Here is an 18,944-nt window from a genome sequence, read left to right on the forward strand (position 1 = left end):
CCCCAATTTTTGTGTCATCTGCAAACTTTATCAGTGTGATTTTATGTTTTCTTCCAGGCTTGGAAGATGTTAAATAGCACAGGGTCAAGACCTGAGCCCTTCAGGACCCCACTGGAAACACACCCGCTTGATGACACTTCCCTGTTTACAATTACATTTTGAGACCAATCAGTTAGCCAGTTCTAATCCATTCAATGTGTGCTTGTTGGTTTTATATCGTTCTAGTTTTTAATGAAAATGTTGTGCGGTGCAGAAGTCTACGTATATTACACCAGCACTATTATCTTTATCAACCAAACTTTTATTCTCATCAAAAAAAGATATTGCATCAGTTTGACTGGATCTATTTTCCATCAATCCATGTTGATTTGCATTAATTATATTGCCCTCCTTAGTTTGTTATTAATAGAGTCCCATATCAGATTCTCCATTATATTGCCCAAGATTGATATCAGGCTGACAGCTCTGATATCCTTTTTACCCTTTTTAAAAATTGGCACAACATTTGCTTTTTTCCATTCTTCTGAAACTTCTCCAATGCCCCAAGACTTACTTAAAATCAACATTCAGTCAGCTCTTTTAAAACTCTCGGAGGCCAGTTATCTGGACCTCCTGATTTAACAATGTCTAACCTTTGTAGCTACTGCTTAACATCCTCCAGAAATACTAGTGGAATGGAAAGAATGCTATCATCTCCATGTGATGAGACTATATCATCTATATTTCCCCAAGTACAGAACATAAATATTTATTGAGCACATCTGCCTTTTCTGCATTATTATTGATAATTCTACCATTTCCATCTAATAATGGACCAGTACCACTGACAGGATTCTTTTTTGTTCCTAATATACTTTAAAAATTCCTTGTTATTGTCCTTAACTCTGCTGGCTATAGATTTTGCTGGCTGTTCTTTTGCTTCTCTTATCAATTTTCTACTATTCCTAACTTCTGATTTCTGTTCATTACTATCAACTTCCCCTTTCTTCCATTTGTTTTTATATATACATATATTTTTCCTCACATAGTCTTTCTGACCTGACTGCTGGTTTATGAAGTGATAAGAAGATCTAAGCCTTAATCTAAAAATAGTGCCACATATCTGGTGACTGATACATTCTCTCTCATACTCATTCATTTTATAGCTCACATTATTACCTACTTACATTTTCAAAACCCCTTAAACCAGTTTTTTACTTGTGTATATGCAAAATGTTTGATTACATATGTGGACCCACTCTTGACAGACACAGACACCTGTGAATATTCTGTAAATATTCAGTCACTGGGCTTGTTCTAACATCAACTAACATTAGGATTATCATCAGAAAAATCCAGTTGGTGTAGAATCCATGTGTTTGTACAATACCTAGCATAATGGAGTCCTGGTCCAAAGGTATACTGAGGAAGTGGGGCTAAAATGTGCTCACTGTAGGCCATGTCCTGTTCCACTGAAATCAATGGAAATTGCTTCATGAGTACAACTTGGGCCAGATTCACTTCTCATTTACATCAGCTTTACCCCCATTGAATTCAGTGACTCACACCTGAGTTATTCCTGATGTACATTGGTCTGAGAGGGAAATTAGGCCCTGGAGGGGATGAGGAGAGCAATGAGGAGGGAGTATTAATGCTAGGGGGAGGTTATTATAAAGATGGATGAACAAAGAACAAATGACTTTTATGTGTCTGGTCTTCAACCATCTACCAGAAAAGCATGTGTGTCTTGGGGTTGGGGGAGGGGGCAGAAATTCAACCCCTCCGTTTCATTGTGGTACATTCTGTTGAACAACAAGCATATACAATCCTTGGCTGTATCTGTTCTAAGACAGCAGGCAGCCTGTGCAGACATTTTGCCTACATGACTCACACTTTGTCTGTGTCACCTGAGCTGTAAACAAGGGTACTGCCTGTTGCTTGGCAGTCTATGCTTGGAAATTTGATGGTTATTCTAATAAACTATAATTGCTACTGCAAGCAGCATCTGCCTTACCAATTCAGTCATATTAGCTGCCTAAAACTATTTGTCTCTATCTTCTACATATTGTTTAAAACGCATGCAAACATTTAAAGTCAGTAGAACTTAGGCTTCTAAGTGACATAGGCATTTCTGAAAATTTACCCAATATGTTTTATTGTCGATCTTCCTTCAAATAGCTCCTAACTACTGCTGAGTTATTGTAAGTTAGATGCTACAGTCAGGCATACTGTATCAATTCCTAGATAAATAGATGACTGATTAAAAGAATGTAGCTCAGGCATCCACAGCAAAAATAGTGAAACCACATCTTATTTTAATTTGTAAGGAATTAAATGATTTGTCACATCTTGACCTGATTTATTATTGGGAAGCTGAGACATTTATATGTATGTATGTATGTATGTATGTATGTATGTATGTATGTATGTACTCTATTGGTCCCAGATCAGTTATACTACTGTGAAGTGCTAGGGGTATTGTGCATGTCTCTTGTTAGTGCAGCTACAAGGGCAAACAAATCTAATTGCAGCTCTACGTTAATGTTGGATTTAATAAGGCAGCTGCTATATTGAGATTTTCTGTAGTGGAATCTCCTAAACCAGTTTTCTTCAGTAACAGCAGTAATACACAACAATATGCCAATCTCCTTCTACTCTTCCCAATGGGGAATGGTGCTGAGTTAGTTGTCCATGTTTGGAACATCTGGCACTAGATGTCATGCTTAAATACTGGGCCTTCTGTGAGCACAAATCTTTGCAAAGTGATAGCTGCTGTGATAGGTATGAAAGCTGCTGCTTTAAAATGATCAAGAATGCTCCTTGAAAAAAATTGAGCACTTAACAATATTTCTAACATTTCAAGAAGCTTGCAATAGAATGTTGGGCAAATAAACTAGAGAAGTACTGGGAAACTTGGCAGTGGTACAGATAAATTTCAGGGTGGAGCCCACGACCTGGGTTCTTCAATGTGGCCTTTTATCTTATTCATTCTTAATAAGGAGGTTTAAATGACAAAAACTACAGGCCCCCACTCAATACTTTTTTTGGAGTGGAGAATCCTGGCCCCATTGCATGCTGGGACCTGACTCTTCCACGGCACACACCTTCATACCGAGGATGAAGGAACCAGCAATCTCCTCTATTTTATATGAGTTGAATGTGGCCCAGCAAGAAGCCCTGGATTAGGCAAAATGTGAATGTCCCTGTCCCTGACCTAAATAAATACAAAGCTAATAGCTGTGAAATGCACATGTCTTCATGCCCTGTTTTTCAAGGACATTCAGATTAAAAGAACTCATGAAATGAACGAGTCAGTGTGCTCTGCACGTCTGTGTCACTGCTGCCTGAAAGAAATCCAGAAATAAGTATGGGCAAACGAATATAATGGCCCAGATCTTTTCATTCCAGTGGTAAATCAGGAATAACTCCCCTGAAGCCAATGGAGTTACATTGGGATATAACGGATGGATGTCGGTGAGAGGAATCAAGCCCAACGGTCTTGCAGCAACACTACATCTGGAACAGGAATCCCTACGTCAGGGACTGACTGTGGTAAGGGTACTGGCTCAAATTGTTTCACTTACTCCTGAGAGAGATCACTGAAGCATAGTCACTAGACGTGCATTTACAGAGCTGGGGATGGTAGTGGCTCAAAGTTAATTATCGGGGTTTGGAGGGGGGAGTGTCATTCAGAGATAGTTCAAGTATATTTGGGATACCTTGTGGTGCCACTCATTTTGACCCCTTCCCATTTGCAAGTCCCAAGAGCCAATGTGTCACTTGCTTTGGCAGTGGCAGGAGGGCAGATCTTAAAGGGTATATCTACACTGCAATGAAACAGCTGCGGCTGGCCTGTGTCAGCTGACTCTGGCTTGCGGGGCTTGGGCTACAGGTATAATTGCGGTGTAGACATCCTGGCTCGGAGTCCCAGAGCCTGGGCTCCAGCCCAAGCCCGGACATCTAGACTGCAATTGTATAGCCCTGCAGCCCAAGCCCTGGAAGCCAGAGTCAGCTGACATGGGCCAAATGCAGCTGTTTTATTGCAGTGTAGAAATACCCAAAGAGTGAGAGAGAAGGTGCACAGATCTGGCATGTGTTGGGGGAGGGTGGGCAGGGGAGAGTTTAAGGGAATAGTGGATGGAGCTTTCCTGTTAAATAGAGGGAGAAAAGAGACCTTTGTTGCAGCCAGTCAGGGTTTCATTATACAGAAGGTGGCTCTAGTTCCTAAGGCCAGGGCCACCCAGAGGGGGAGGCAAGTGGGGCAATTTGCCCCAGGCCCTGGGCCCCACAGGGGCCCCCACAAGAATATAGTATTCTATAGTATTGCAACTTTTTTTTATGGAAGGGGCCCCAGAAATTGCTTTGCCCTGGGCCCCCTGAATCCTCTGGGCAGCCCTGCCTAAGGGGGCTAAATTATCCCCTCAGAGCTCTGAGTTAGCACAAAGACGCTCATGCTCCACCTTGTGCTACACTGTTACAGGAACAGTAAACAGCACACGTTAGTGGGGGGCCCACGATATTGGGCCCACTTGTGAGTGCAGGTTTTGCAGCATTGTCTGATCTGCCTTGAGACTAGAATAGCACAGGCTGCTGTCGAAGTGTGAGATGCATTAACTGAGCTGGGGGGACCTTGGCTAACCCTTATCGGAACCTAGCATAGAATTTAATAGGGATGAAACCAACCAGCAGAGTTCTCTAAAAAATCTATTCTAAAACCCTGTGCAATTTAATAGAGAATTATATTCCTGCTGTAGAAGTCTATAAATTGATTTAAAATGCTATAGAAACATTATTATTCTTTATCCAGTTGTACAGGGTGATTCCGTAAAGACAATGGCTGCAGAGAAGGATGATCTGGTGGGTAAGGCACTGGACTGAGGGTAACATTTTCAAATGTGCCTAAGTGACTTAGAAGCCTAAGGCTCATTACAAGTCAAAGGGATGTAAGCTCCTAAGTCATTTTTGATAATGGGACTCAAGCTCCTACGTCATTTAGACATTTTAAAAAATATTGGTTCCTTGCTGTGCCATAGATGTCCTGTGTGACCTTGGACAAGTCACTTAATCTCTGTGCCGCAGTTTCCCAGCGAGGGATAATAATACTCTATTTCTCTCATCCTTTCTCTGTCTTGTTTAGTTAGATTGTAAACTCTTAGGGGCAGGCGCTGTCTCTTACTATAGGTTCTCTGAATACTGTCTGCCACAATGGGGCCGCAGTCTTGGTTGGGACTGCTGGGCCCTATTATAATAAAAATTAATAATAATTAAACTTATCCCAATATAGCTCAGTCAGTGTATCCCATTCTTGACTTGCAGAATCCCCCACTGTTCCAGTCTTGGACCTTCCCACCCTCCCCCACTCCCGCCACTCTGCCAATGCCCTGCGATCCTGACATGCAGAGCCCCCTCCTATTCCGGGGCTGGGCTCTCTTCTTTTCAGTCCTGTCCTACAGTGCCCCCAAATAAAAACTGATTCTTGGCTTCTCTTGCACTAATCAACGGTGAGGAATTTTGTAATGATTTTGCTCTGTGGGCATCAAACTAATGAAAACTAGGTGGGTGTCATCCAATTAATTGCAACACACTAATAAATAATCTTCTGTACTATGTAGAGGCCCCAAGAGTCATCAGTGAAGCTACTGCCATTTCATTTTAACACCTATGATTTTTGTGCCATATTTACTTATCTTTACTGGGAATGCATATGAAACACAGTATGCTTGAGGTAAGTCAGTCCCAGATTTGCAAAAGGGGAAAACCTTCCAAGAGGTTCTACTTGAGAGTGTATCTTAAGAATCCTCCTCCAATCCCCTATCCTAACAGTAATCACTTACTTGTAAAATTCCTGCGTGCCTCGTAGCTAAAGGCTTTGTCCAGGGTTCGGATCTCAGCCAGCTCCTTCTCTTCCTCCAGCAGTAAGCGGACAATTCTCTGGCCAAGAAATCCCCCTGCTCCTGTCACCAGACAGCTCACCCCAGCTAAAGACATGGCACCTGATTACTCCCTAGCTGCAAACCAGCCAGCTCCAGACCCAGGAAAGGCAGCTCCTCTTCCTGACTGGGAAGAAAAAGACACAGCATCAACGTCAAGAAGCCCAGTGAAACCAGTGATAACACCAGAAAGGGATTCCAGCAGAAAAAACAACCCAGTTTCAGACACCAACCCTAACTCAACAACTTCATTAACCTGTCAATTAATTTCACTGATATATTAATATTCAGAAGTTGCCTATACATTTTTTCATGGCAAATCACTAAGCACTTACTAATTAGATATTATATATAAGATGAGGAAATTCACAAATCTGAAGAAGTTAACTATTAAAATCAACATATATAATAAATAAACCTCACAGTTTTCTGTCTCTGGTCCTGGTTCTAACTTCCTAGGGTTCAGGAGGCAGGAACTAAAGAGTGGCTGGTATTTATGTACTGCACAGCTGGTACTACACTTATCTCCCTTTCCCTCCCTCACTCCTCATTTGCCTTGGATTAATGATGACACAAAGACTCCCCCATACCCGCTCCTCATCGGTTTGGAGAGCATCCTTGAAGTAACTGACATCTGAATGCCCATTTAAATGTGATCCTTTGTGCCTAGTCATTCTGGGACAGAAATAAAATCCCCCTGTGATAATTTCTGTTGCAGCCTGTGCCTGATGCTGGAGCTCTGACACTTTCCCACTAACTTAACCCATGGAAAGGGGGACCATGGACCAAACTGTGAGTTTTGTTTCAGAGGTTTCTGCCTGTTTGGCTCATGCTTCTTGTCCTTCTCTTGTTGTTAGAGAGGCTCATGCCTCAGGGCCTGCCTTTTCTCCTAATCCAACAGCCACCGTGGTAGGAGTGCATGGCCCATCTGTGCACAGCTCTAGCTGATCAATGAGAAGACAGGATGCACTCTCCTTGCAAAGGCAGAATCACTGTTCCCAGTGAGCCCTGCTATTCTTCCATAATAGCCTGTGTCGTTGGGGGAGGGAGAGACAACTTGGTGCTCCCAGAGTTGTTGGAGGTCTGGAGAGTTGGGGGCAAGGAGCAGAGGAGTTACAGCTATGGAAACTCTTCAAGATAGAGTCTATATACTTAAAGGCATATACGTTCTCTTTTAAGTTATCTATAAATTCATGTATTTCAGGCAGCCATGGACTTCCCAGCACACAGGCAGGGCCATGGTTCTCCAGCAATCCCTCTACCATTAAGATTCCATCAGAAATATAAGGGGACTGTTGATCGCTTACTAAAACTCAGTGGCTAGCTTCCAATATGAAAAGAAAGGGGAAGGGTCAATGGGAAATCAGGACCCGTGACTGACAGTCCCCTAGAGCAATGGGAAGAGGCCAATGACCCTCCAGGTCAGCCTGACTGACAGGGCGGGCAGGCTAATGAGGGAATCAGGAGGCCAGAGAGGTCCTGTCCTCCCTGTGAGCTGGAATTGCCTGGAACAGAGAGGGGCCCAGCCAGGAGAGAGTAGGAGCCTGAGCTGAGCTGGGGAGCAGGGCCATGCTGCCAGAGAGAACCAGAGAAGCAGCCCAGGAAGCAGACCCACAGAAGCAGCCCAGAGAGCAGACCTGTCCTGGGAGCAGAGCTGCAGCAACCAGAGCCAGAGCGGCCAGAGAAGCAGCCCAGGGAGCTGGATGCTGAGCAACAGCAGTGCTGAGGCTGGCGCTGGAGGCTTGGAGCAGTCCAGAGCCGGGTGCGGTGAGCAGCTGGGAAGAGCGAGGGGGACCTCAAGTTGCAGTGGGGGAGGTCCAGGTTGGATATCAGGAAAAACTATTTCACTAGGAGGGTGGTGAAACACTGGAATGCGTTACCTAGGGAGGTGGTGGAGTCTCCTTCCTTGGAGGTTTTTAAGGCCCGGCTTGACAAAGCCCTGGCTGGGATGATTTAGCTGGGAATTGGTCCTGCTTTGAGCAGGGGGTTGGACTAGATGACCTCTTGAGGTCCCTTCCAACTCTGATATTCTATGATTCTATGATTCTATGACCCTGGGCAGAGGTCTTGCAGGCCAGACTTGGAGGGGGATCATAACCCCTACGAGGCGGGGACAATGCTGGGAAGAAGGGTCCTGCCACCTGGAGCCTGAGAGTGTGTGGTCACCGCCAGAGCAAGTGTCCGACCCGCAGCATCCCTGCAGCACAGCCAGGGCCTGGGACATGTGAGGAACAGACTGTGAACTTCCCTTACATTCCAGAGATGCTGGTTGTGACATCCCCGTGCCACAGAGTGGGATGACGGGTTTTCCTTTAACCTTTTCCATTCTTTCCTTGTTTTTTTTTAATTGATTGCTGTTGAATAAATTGTATTTGCTTGGAACTGTATGCAGGGCCTCCCGGGGGGGGGGCAAGTGGGGCAATTTGCCGCAGTCCCCGGACCCCGCAGGGGCCCCCACAAGAGTTTTTCGGGGCCCCTGGAGTGGGGTCCTTCACTCGCTCTGGGGGCCCCGGAAAACTCTCGCGGAGTCTGGGCCCCCGGAGCTTCTTCCGCTCCAGATCTTCGGTGGCAGTTCAGCAACGGGGGGGGAGGTCCTTCCGCCTCGGGACCCGCCACCGAAGTGCCGGGTCTTCGGCGGCAATTCGGCGGCGGGGGCCCCCTGCCGCTGAAGATCCCAGGCCCCCTGAATCCTCTGGGCAGCCCTGACTGTATGTAATGATCAGTGGGTCAGGGAAGCATCCATTACAGATAGAGCACCCCGGAGTAGGGACACCGCAGCCCCTGCCCTAAGTGACTACAACAAGGTTGGGGGTTGAGCCCCTCAGGAATCCTGGGCCCAGCCTTGCTGGGGTTACGAGGACTCTGCCACACAGGAGAGTGGAAGGGGAGCCCTCGAGTTCAGGAAGGCATCTGGGTAAAGGGAGTGGGAGCGAGGACTCAGATCCTTTCGCTAGTCCATTCCACCGGGGAAGTGGATAAGCCAGGAAAGTTCCCCACAGTAGCGGGACCATTCCCCTTCTTAAAGAAAGGTTCCAGAAGGTCTGGTGGCATCACTTTACCTCTCAGCACCTATGAACTCTGTGTGCTCACAACCCTAAGAGCACAACAAAATATGCGAGAGGAGTGGGACTTCAGTGCAAGTTTGGGGAGCTTTGCACCTCCTGAGTGGGCCGACAGAGGATTCTTTCCATGCCAAATAAAAAGTTTTTTTTAAAAAAAGACTCCTCCATGGCAAGGGAAGAAAAGAATCTACAGATTCAAAACTCTTCCCAGGGAAAGTCAATAAACGCTGCTAGCTGTGCAACAAGTTTGTGGACTTGTTCACCCAAATGGAGAAATGCTCACTTTGACAAACCCTCTGAATTAGTTGCCTAGAAGTGTTGCTGACAACTAAAAAATTCTTATTGTTAGAAAGCCCTAGTAGGACTGTCGCAACCTCCAATGGGCTTGATCCACAAAGGGAACTTAAGAAGCAACAGAGGGTCCTGTGGCACCTTTGAGACTAACAGAAGTACTGGGAGCATAAGCTTTCGTGGGTCAGAACCTCACTTCTTCAGATGCAAGTAAGGGAACTTAGGCATTTCAACGGTGAGCCTAACTTTAGGCACCCTACTACTCTGTGTGTGGACTCCACCACCCTGATTTAGGTGCCCAGGTCCCTATATAATGCATGCAGAGAGTCAGGTGCCTAAGAATAGGAGCCACAGAAGCCAGCATGGTGGGAAGCTGTTGAAGCTCGCCAATAGAAAATGCCTAAGCTCCAGCCCTCAACAGGAGTTAGGCACCTAACTGTGAGCCAGAGGGAGATGCCTGTCTTCACTTGGGAGTCACAGATGTGAACCCTCTTCTGGAGTTAAGTGCCTAACCCAGGTCATCCCTTCCGCACAAAAAACAAAGGCAGCAGTGCTCCTCTATAGCCCAGTGGTTAATGCACACCTGTAGGAGACCGAGGCTCAAATATGACTTGAATCCACATTCCCCCACCTCACCTCACAGATGAGTGCCCTAACTATTCGACTATAGGGTATTCTGTGGTAGGTAGGGCTCTTTTTGGATATTAGGAAAAACTTTTTCTCCAGGAGGATGGTGAAGCACTGGAATGGGTTACCTAGGGATGGGGCTGGCTCTAGCGTTTTTGCTGCCCCAAGCAGCAAAAAAAAAAAAAAAAAAAAAAAAGCCGCTTCATTCTATGGCGGCAATTCGGTGGGAGGTCCTTCACTCCGAGAGGGAGTGATGGCCCCGCCGCCGAATTGCTGCCAAACTGCCGGATGTGCCACCCCCTCTTCATTGGCTGCCCCAGGCACCTGCTTGTTATGCTGGTGTCTGGAGCTGGCCCTGCCTAGGGAGATGGAGGAATCTCCATCCTTAGAGGTTTTTAAGGCCTGGCTTGACAAAGCCCTGGCTAGGATGATTTAGTTGGGGATTGGTCCTGCGCAGGGGGTTGGAGTAGATGACCTCCTGAGGTCCCTTCCTACCCTAATCTTCTATGATTCTACCAAATTCATGGTCGATTTCGTGATCATAGGATTTTAAAAATAGTAAATTTCATGATTTCAGCTCTTTAAATCTGAAATTTCACAGTGCTGTAATTGTAGGGGTCCTGACCCAAAAGGAGTCATGGGGGAGTCACAAGGTTATAGTAGGGAGGGTTGTGGTACTGCTACCCTTACTTCTGTGCTGCTGTTGGGTGGCGGTGCTGCCTTCAGAGCTGGGCAGCTGGAGAGTGGCAGCTGCAGGCCAGGAGCCCAGGTCTGAAGGCAGAACTGCTGCAAGCAGCAGTGCAGAAGGACGGCATGGTATGGTATTGCCAATAGCCACTGCTGTCCAGCTGCCCAGCTCTGAAGGCAGCGCAGAAGTAAGGGTGGCAATACCATGATCCCCCCTCTAAAATAACCTTATGACCCCCCCACAAATCCCTTTTGGGTCAGGACCCCCCAATTTGAGACATGCTGCTCTCCCCCCTAAAATCTGTACAGTGTAAGGTAAAAGCACACAAAAGAGCAGATTTCATGGGGGGAGACCAGATTTCATGGTCCATGACACATTTTTCATGGCTGTGAATTTGGTAGGGCCCTAGTGATAGGGCTCTCCTGGTGAAGCTGTTCTGCATTTATGAAAGTGGGTGCCGTAACCACTAGACTATAGAATCCGTCTCTCTCTCTCTGGCCCAAAGAGAGTTAGAGCAGGCACTAAAAAATCTCTTATTTAACCCTTAGCATAAATAATTCCTAAACGTCCTTCCCCTTTTTACATGGTGTTAATGAATAGTGTTTAGTCACTAGCCAAGGATTTGGTGTATAGCTCTGGAAACATCATTTCTATTTTAAACCTCCCCCCACTCCCCCCATCCCCAGGCTTTCAGATATAAACAGCAAATCAAAAGTGTCATTGGGCCCAAGCAATAAAGAGGATTCTCAAGTTTACACACATGATAAGACAATTTTTGCAAGTGTTTCAATGGCAAGTCCTTGGAAATTCCTCCCTTACGACAACAAATCTTTATAAAAGTTATCTGTGATTTTCTGCTCAGCTGTTATAGTTCAAAACCTTGAAACTATATATTCCCATCAGAGGCTGGTGCAAAAGTTTTCTTTCTGGGTGACACGACTAGTTTATTAAGAAAAAACAGCTTAATATCCTATAGCTAATGATCAAACTCATTAGTGCTCTGTGGGCCCACTTCATAAATTCTTCCCAGGATTTCCAAAGAAAAAAAACATATTTTTTCTTGGAGGAAAACTGAAAAGTTGAGTTAATCAGAAGAAAATATTAAAACTCTTTAGGACACAATATTTACTTGTAGTCCTATTATCCATCACACCTCAGAGACTCAGTAAGGATCACTTCTTGAATGTGAGACCTGCACAGAACACTCTGGTGGCTACAGGGAAGGTGGGAGATGGGGAAGGAAAGGTTTGTGTGCCAAGACTTCCAGTTCTTCCTGTTTATTGTCCATGTTCCATCCATTAGTATATAAACATCTAAGGTGTTTAGCAGGTTGTCCCATTATTTTCCCACTTGTCTCTCTAATGACCTGATTGCTATTTCCCATGTCTTTTCCCCCCGCCCCAGGCCTTTGTTGAGGGCACCATTTTTATTTCCCTGTGGGCTTTTGTCACTAAGATGGAGGAAAGCTACTAGATTTCCTTAAAGATCAATCTTGGGATCGATCTTATTTCATGTTTTCATTAATGACCTTGGCACAAAGTAGAAGTATGCTAATTAAATTTGCTGATGATATAAAGTGGGGAGGCATCGCCAGTACAGGGGTAGATTGGAATCTTATACAGGAAGAACTAAATGTCCTTGAGGACTGGAGTAACAGAAATGGGATGAAATTTAACAGTACAAAGTACAAGGGTGCGCCTGCTGCTGGAATACTGTGACTAGTTCTGGCGACTCAATTCAAGAAGGATGTTAATAAATTGGAGCGGGTTCAGTGAAGAGCTGTGAGAATGACTAAAGAATTAGAAAACATGCCTCATAGTGATAGATTCAAGGAGCTCAGTCCATGCAGCTTAACAAAGAGAAGGTTGAAGAGTGACTTCATTACAGTTAAGAAGTTCCTAAATGGAGAACAAATATTTGATAATGGGCTTTTCAATCTAGCAGAGAAAGGTGTAACACAATCCAATGGAAGTGGAAGCTAGATACATTCAGACTAGAAATGAGGTATAAATTTTTAACAGTCAAGGTAATTAACCACTGGATCCATTTATCAAGGGTCATGGTGGAGTCTCCATCACTGGCAATTTTTAAATCAAGATGGGATGTTTCTCTAAAAGATCTGCTCTATCAGTTACTTTGGGGAATTTCTATGGCCTGTGTTATACAGGAGGTCAGACTAGATGATCACAAAGGTCTCTTCTGATCGTAGAATCTATGAATAGTTTAGTCTCTTGAGGAGTATAATTGGTCTAATTCCAGTTGTTGGCTTTAGTGTGTGGAAGCTGAGTGGTGTTGGTGGCCTTTGATATAGAAGAACTTAGATTAGCTGATCTGGTGGGCCCTTCTGGCCTTGAACTCTGACTCTATGACCCTTCTTCATCAGATGTAGCCCATTCTGCCCAGCAATCCTCTTTCATGGAAAAGCATCCCATGGTTGAGGAAGCCACCATCTTCCTGTTGACACCAGCTGTGCACCTGCATGCAGTTTGTTACAACCTCTTGTTAAGGAAACAGGGTTTATAAATAAACAAGTTATGGTAGAAAATAGCCTGACACGAAGTTAACAGTTTCTCTTCCTAAGGGAAACTGACCTGCAAGGCCCCCAAATTTGCTGTTCAGCAAAAGGACAACAATAGGAACATGTTTCTGTTACATATTCATGTTAGCAACCATTATTTCTTTATTACAGTTCTTCAGCTTTTTCATACTGCGATCCACTGCCTTATAGTAGAGAGCCTCTTGTGGATACCTCCCCTCCCAATCTCTCCTTCCCCATCTCCCACCTCAGCTGTAGCCACCACCCCACAGGAGTTAATATTAGAAGAGGGTTAAGGATGAAAAATTATGCACTGTAATGTGAAGGATACAGCTATATCTCAGCTGTTTATTTCCTCTTCCTGGATACAGATTTTTACATTAATTAGGGCTGAATTTCCCTACAGCCGGTAGCACCCTTTGCTCTGTCTTTCCCATATGCATTGCATCTCAGTTCTGCCCTCCTGATGTGTTTACACCACCTCCAGGTTTGAGATCATCTGTAAATGTGGCTTTGCTTGAATTTACACCAAAGAAACTCCCAGCAAATAAAAACAACAAAGAAACTGTGCAGGAGGCAGAAAAGGGGGCTTGGGTTTTGGGGTGGGGGCTAATCCAGTTTGTGAATAATAGTTTCTGAAACGCTTCCAGATCTCTGGCCTGAGGACATCATGACAACGGTACCTCTCACCCCTTGTGGAATGCTGTGATAGGTGTTTTATAGCAAGTCACCAATGTATATATATTTTTAAACTGCTGTTTTTATGCTCTCTCCTAGAGCCTGAACATGCTGCCGCCACAGCTCCATGCCAGCCCAGGAGATGGGAGAGACAAGGGGGCCACTTCAGAGCTGTCCCCGCAGGTGTCCTGGGTTATCAGTATGATGTATTGCTGCTTTGTTGGGGAACATCCTTGAAATCTATCACAGTGCTTGATGTGGTGTTATTCCAGGGCTTTATCTATGTGGCTGAGTGTCTTCCAGCAAGGTTTGTTATCACTGGAACACAGAGAAAGTCCCCCAAGTGAAGGACTCTAGAGTATCAGTGCAGACATATTTATCTCAGAGACAACTTCAGGTCTTAACAGGACAAGATTAGTAGATGGATCTTCCCTTCTGCCTGTTAAACCGATCTAAAAGCGGGATGTTACACGAGGTCACTTGTCAACGTAATGGCTCCTCCCAGCAGCTACATAAAACTTTGGAATATGCCAAGTGTAATTTAAAAATAAAAGAGTAATAAGTGATTTGCAATTTTGAATGAAGTGATCCAGTCTCACATAACAGCTCTCCTCCCATTATGGGGAGGAGGGATAGCTCAGTGGCTTGAGTATTGGCTGCCTAAACCCAGGGTTGTGAGTTCAATCCTTAAGGGGACCACTTAGGGATCTGGGTCAAAATCAGTACTTGGTCCTGCTAGTGAAGGCAGGGCACTGGACTCAATGACCTTTCAGGGTCCGTAAGTTCTATGGGATAGGTATATCTCCATATATTTATTTATCACATAATTAGTCTAGCAAAGGCTGGCCACGGGGATAGAGTTTGGAAGCCTAGCTGGACTGTGGAATTGAGTCTCCACCAAGTGAGGCTCAGATGCCCCTTTTTCCCCTCCTGACTTTTTGGCTCCATGGATCAGATTGGGAAAGATAAAGTGCTGATAACGCTCCAACACAATAAAGTTAAACACCACTCACAGCAAATTGTGCACATTGCCACAATATATCTTCTCTCCTTTCTAACATGTTTTGGTCAGCAGTGATATAGTTAATGTAACCCTTCTGTGAAGTGAAGCCAGCAGCAACAAGGGCTGGGTTCAGTATCTAGGGGTTCCTTTTCAACAATACAACACAGAACCAGCTCGAGCCCCCACCCAGTGATCTGGGACAATTGCACACCACCCCTGGGCGCCTCTAAGAGGCAATACTTCCCCTCTCGCAAGCACAGAATCTGAGTGTAGCAAAAACTTTTAATAAAAGGAGGGAAGTAACTCAGCATTAATTTGGGAAAACACCACAACTAGGGTTCATAAACATAAACCATGAGCAAAAGACCCACCCCCAAGTAAGTTGGGCAGTATCCTTTTCCCCTCAGGTTCTTAAGTCCAGCAACCCAAAAGTCCCTTCTCTCTACCCCACTCACAGTTGCTGTCCTTGGCCAGTGCAGTCCCAGAGTTCAGTGGTTCATCCACAGTATTCACCTCCCACCCTGTGTAGAGGAGGGGGATAAAGAGGCACCTTACATGCTCTACTGCTTGAGCACTCACTTGTCGCCCCAATGGCCAATTGCCATGCCTCTCTGTGGAGCTCTGCTGTGGCCCTCTCCACCAGTGTCTCTGCTGACGGCTTGCCACGCCTCTCCGCCAGCCACCCTACCACCCGCTTGCTGCACCTCTCCACCAGCCACCCAGCTGGCCACTCACCAGAATGTCTTCAGGGCCCCCCCCTTAACACAGCTCTCAGTGATTTCAGCTGTAAGTGAGGGAGCCTCACTGTTGGTGCACACTGGGCAGTCTCTTGCAATAGAGACACTGTCCCAAAATAGGTCTAATACTTAGACCTAGGTGTCAGTGATTTCAGCTCTGCAGCACGTAAAAAGACTCTCAATTAAATCTAAATTAGTTCTGTTATAATTCCATGAAAAGCAGAAGGGGCAAATAGTGTCTAGGACTCTTAAACAGGACCCACCCCACCAGGTACAAGTATGTATGTGTGCGTGCGTGCATCCTCCCTCCCTCCCTCCTAGCCTAGCGAGTGCCATTCAGTTGAGGGTAAGTCCCTCCATCAGGGTACACCAGGTACAGTTCTACTGCCCTCAGTTCACACAAGGATAACAACCCTTTATTACTCCTGCCTCAATAACAAGGAGTTGGGGGATCCAACACCAGCCACAAGTGATCATTTGGGCAAGCAATCCTAGGTGCTGAGCACCTAGGCAGGGTGGGTGTGTCCATACAAACGAGATCAGCTCCTGAAGTCTTTTTCCACAGCTCACCATTAGATGTCAGGGGAGAGCTCATTCAGACTCTGCTTACATTAACAATGTTGTTATTTCAATGACAACTTTTCTCACATTCCCCACCCATGGTGGGGGTGCTGGACTCCTCCTCTCCCCCCTCCCCAATCTTTCTCTTTTGAGCAGCATGCATCCACCTCTCCGCTCCATGTTCCTGTCATCTACCATCCACCCAACTCCTACCCACCAGCCTTCTTCTCTGATGTTGACTTCTGGCTCTCTCTTCACAGTCTCTCACACTCAGCCTCAGTGACTTCAACTTCCATCTTGATGACTGTGAGGGATAAAATTGTTCATTTAGAACCAGAACTAAGGGGCTCTCTGATACTTTACACAATTACCCTTTAACTTTTAAGCCTGGGTGAGAGTATTGTGACCCTCATCGCAGTTTTTGAAGAAGAACCAGCATTGTGATTTTTTAAGGATTTTATTATTAAATTAAAAAAAACAAATAAAAATCTATTAAGATTTTCCTTAAAAACTAGCTACTTCAAATTTTGCTAATTATCTGTGAATTAACAATGCAATTATCAAATCAGAGTTACAACTGGAAGTGAGTTAATGAATCAACAAATTGACTGTAATATGGAATGGATTCAACAATTGTCCAAAATCATTAAGTGAACACAATCAAGGTTTAAATCATGAAGTTAGCATAACACATGGTCAGTTCTTCTACCTAATATCCCTGGAATCTTAAAAAGGCGTCATCTACTTCACAGCTCTGAGGCCCTTCAAAGTCTCCCCACTACTAGGTAACTTTCATTGTCGTCTCTTTCCTTGACTAATTTCCTCTCTGTGAGCTAGGTCACTGGCAGTTTCTAACTTTCCCTTTTTTGGCAAAGCAGTTGCTGTATCACTCATTTATGACTCAGATTAACCCAAAATGACTTAAGTAAACATTTATTTATAATCTAAATATGCACATGCTGTTTCTTTTTGACACTCACACTCTTATTCACCCCTGAAAAGATGTAGGAAAAAAATCAGTAATATAATGGACATCGCCACCTAAAAAAAAAGATACAGTTAAAGAGAAATTTAGCTCTTCAGTTTGCGTGCTCTTTAGCTTTAAGGCCAGGACTGCAGGTGATGTTGTTTGGTCAGTACCACATGCCAGCCGGCTTCTTGGGCTCTTGGCAAAACAGGTTGACATGACCTGTGAAGCCTTGATCTCCTCCTTCCTTCAGCCAGCCTCAGGATGAGAGGGAGCAAAGTCGTCTTGGGTTATGGTGGCCCAAGGATCATAGCTTCCTCCATGTTTACCTGAGTCTTTAAGGTTACAAGTTCTGGCTTTTTCTGCCCCATGGCACCTCTCTAGAGATTTTCCAAGCAAATCAATGGATTACAGACCTCATACAGACCTCAAAAACATAGTTCAATCAGAGTTAAGGAGTGGGCAATTTGACCTTTCAGTGATCTAGAAATGGTCTGGTCTCCTGGCAGTTCAGTGATACTATACATCACCAAGCACAGCTGTCCTTCCATTGATATAAAAAGAACAGGAGATGACTCCACAAATGCAGTTTTCACCCACCCGGGGTGTCAGCCATGGGTATCAATGATCGCGTTCCTCTAGGTCCCTCCAGAGTCTGTGCATGATACATGACTTAGTGGCCATCACTGCTATTTTTCACTCACTTCCAGGCACACATATTTTCACTTTCAGCACTTTTAAAAAAACATCCAAAGACTTACTGGCAACATTGAAGTTTTATAATTTTAGCCGAATGAAAAGTCACCTCCTGGTAACAGAGCTGACTCATAGCCTAGTAATATACAGCGTACTCGAGCAGAAAAATTAAAAGTTTGCAAAAAACAAGAAAATAGCAGTTTCTGTAACCAGGCCTCACTCAAATGGCTTAAAATAAGCCATGTTGACCCCACCACTGCTGTGCACTTCTATCTAGTGCTCAAAGCACACTACAGAACTTTTAATGTGTTGCAGCCGTGTCCACATGGCCATTTAGTGCTCAGCAGGCTGATGCGCTGTAGATTCACACCCCAGCTTGCTGCACACTAAAGCCCCATAAGTCCTCAAGTGAATTCCATACCATAATCTCAGCTGACTTTTTGCCACCTTTGATTCAATACTCCACCTTCCTCTTTTCTCTCTGCACAGGACCTTGCTGATTGCTTCCAAGAGAAGAATTGACAAAATTTTCCCATCAGCTTATCCTCCATTCCCTCTTTCCCCCTGCAATGCTCTCCTCCTTCTTCCCAACACAGATGCAGACGTTTCTCATCTACTCACCTCCTCTAACCCTTCCACTTGTTCCAGTGACCCCATCCCATCTTCTGGCATGCCTACTCTCATCCCCTCCCTTACTCTGGTCTTTTTAACCTCTCACTCTCCCTTCGCTCTTTTCCCTTGTACTATAAATATGCTTTAGTTGCTCCCATATTAAAAAAAAAATCCATGACTCCTCTTGCTTCTCTAGCTATCACCCCATCTCCCGTCTGCCCTTTCATCTCTGTGCTCATTGACTGAACTGTTTACAGTCACTGTCTGGGATTTCTCCAGGGCCACCCAGAGGATTCAGGGGGCTTGGGGCAAAGCAATTTTGGGGGCCCCTTCCATGCAAAAAAGTTGCAATGCTATAGAATACTATATTCTCATTGGGGCCCCTGCAGGGCCCAGGACCCTGGGGCAAATTGCCCCACTTCCGCCCCTCCCCCCCGGGCATCCCTGGATTTCTCAGAAGCAATTCCATCCTAGACCCTCTCCAAACCAGCTTTCACCACTGAAACAGCTCTTGCCAAATTCTCTAATGGCTTCTCCATAGACCAGGGGTGGGCAAACTACGGCCCACAAGCCAGAT

At 45.1% G+C, this 18,944-nt stretch overlaps 1 protein-coding gene across 3 annotated transcripts in view; it reads right to left on the reverse strand.

Moving 5' to 3' along the window:
- LOC117886232 (3 beta-hydroxysteroid dehydrogenase/Delta 5-->4-isomerase-like) overlaps positions 1 to 18,703 on the reverse strand; it is a 29,172-nt gene extending 10,469 nt beyond the window's left edge. The window contains exons 1-3 of one of the 3 annotated variants that reach the window (XM_034787914.1): positions 17,073 to 18,703; positions 16,310 to 16,396; positions 5,814 to 6,036 (exon numbers count right to left, since the gene is read on the reverse strand). In XM_034787914.1, the coding sequence (XP_034643805.1) occupies positions 5,814 to 5,967 (154 nt within the window). In that variant the 5' untranslated portion in view covers positions 5,968 to 6,036; positions 16,310 to 16,396; positions 17,073 to 18,703. Of the gene's footprint in view, positions 1 to 5,813; positions 6,037 to 6,332; positions 6,443 to 16,309; positions 16,397 to 17,072 lie in introns of those variants that run through there. The other 2 variants (XM_034787900.1, XM_034787906.1) reach the window with 2 other exon arrangements.
- Positions 18,704 to 18,944: the final 241 nt, after the last annotated feature.

Source organism: Trachemys scripta, chromosome 1 (genome assembly GCF_013100865.1).
Source record: "Trachemys scripta elegans isolate TJP31775 chromosome 1, CAS_Tse_1.0, whole genome shotgun sequence".
NCBI classification, from domain to species: Eukaryota; Metazoa; Chordata; order Testudines; family Emydidae; genus Trachemys; species Trachemys scripta.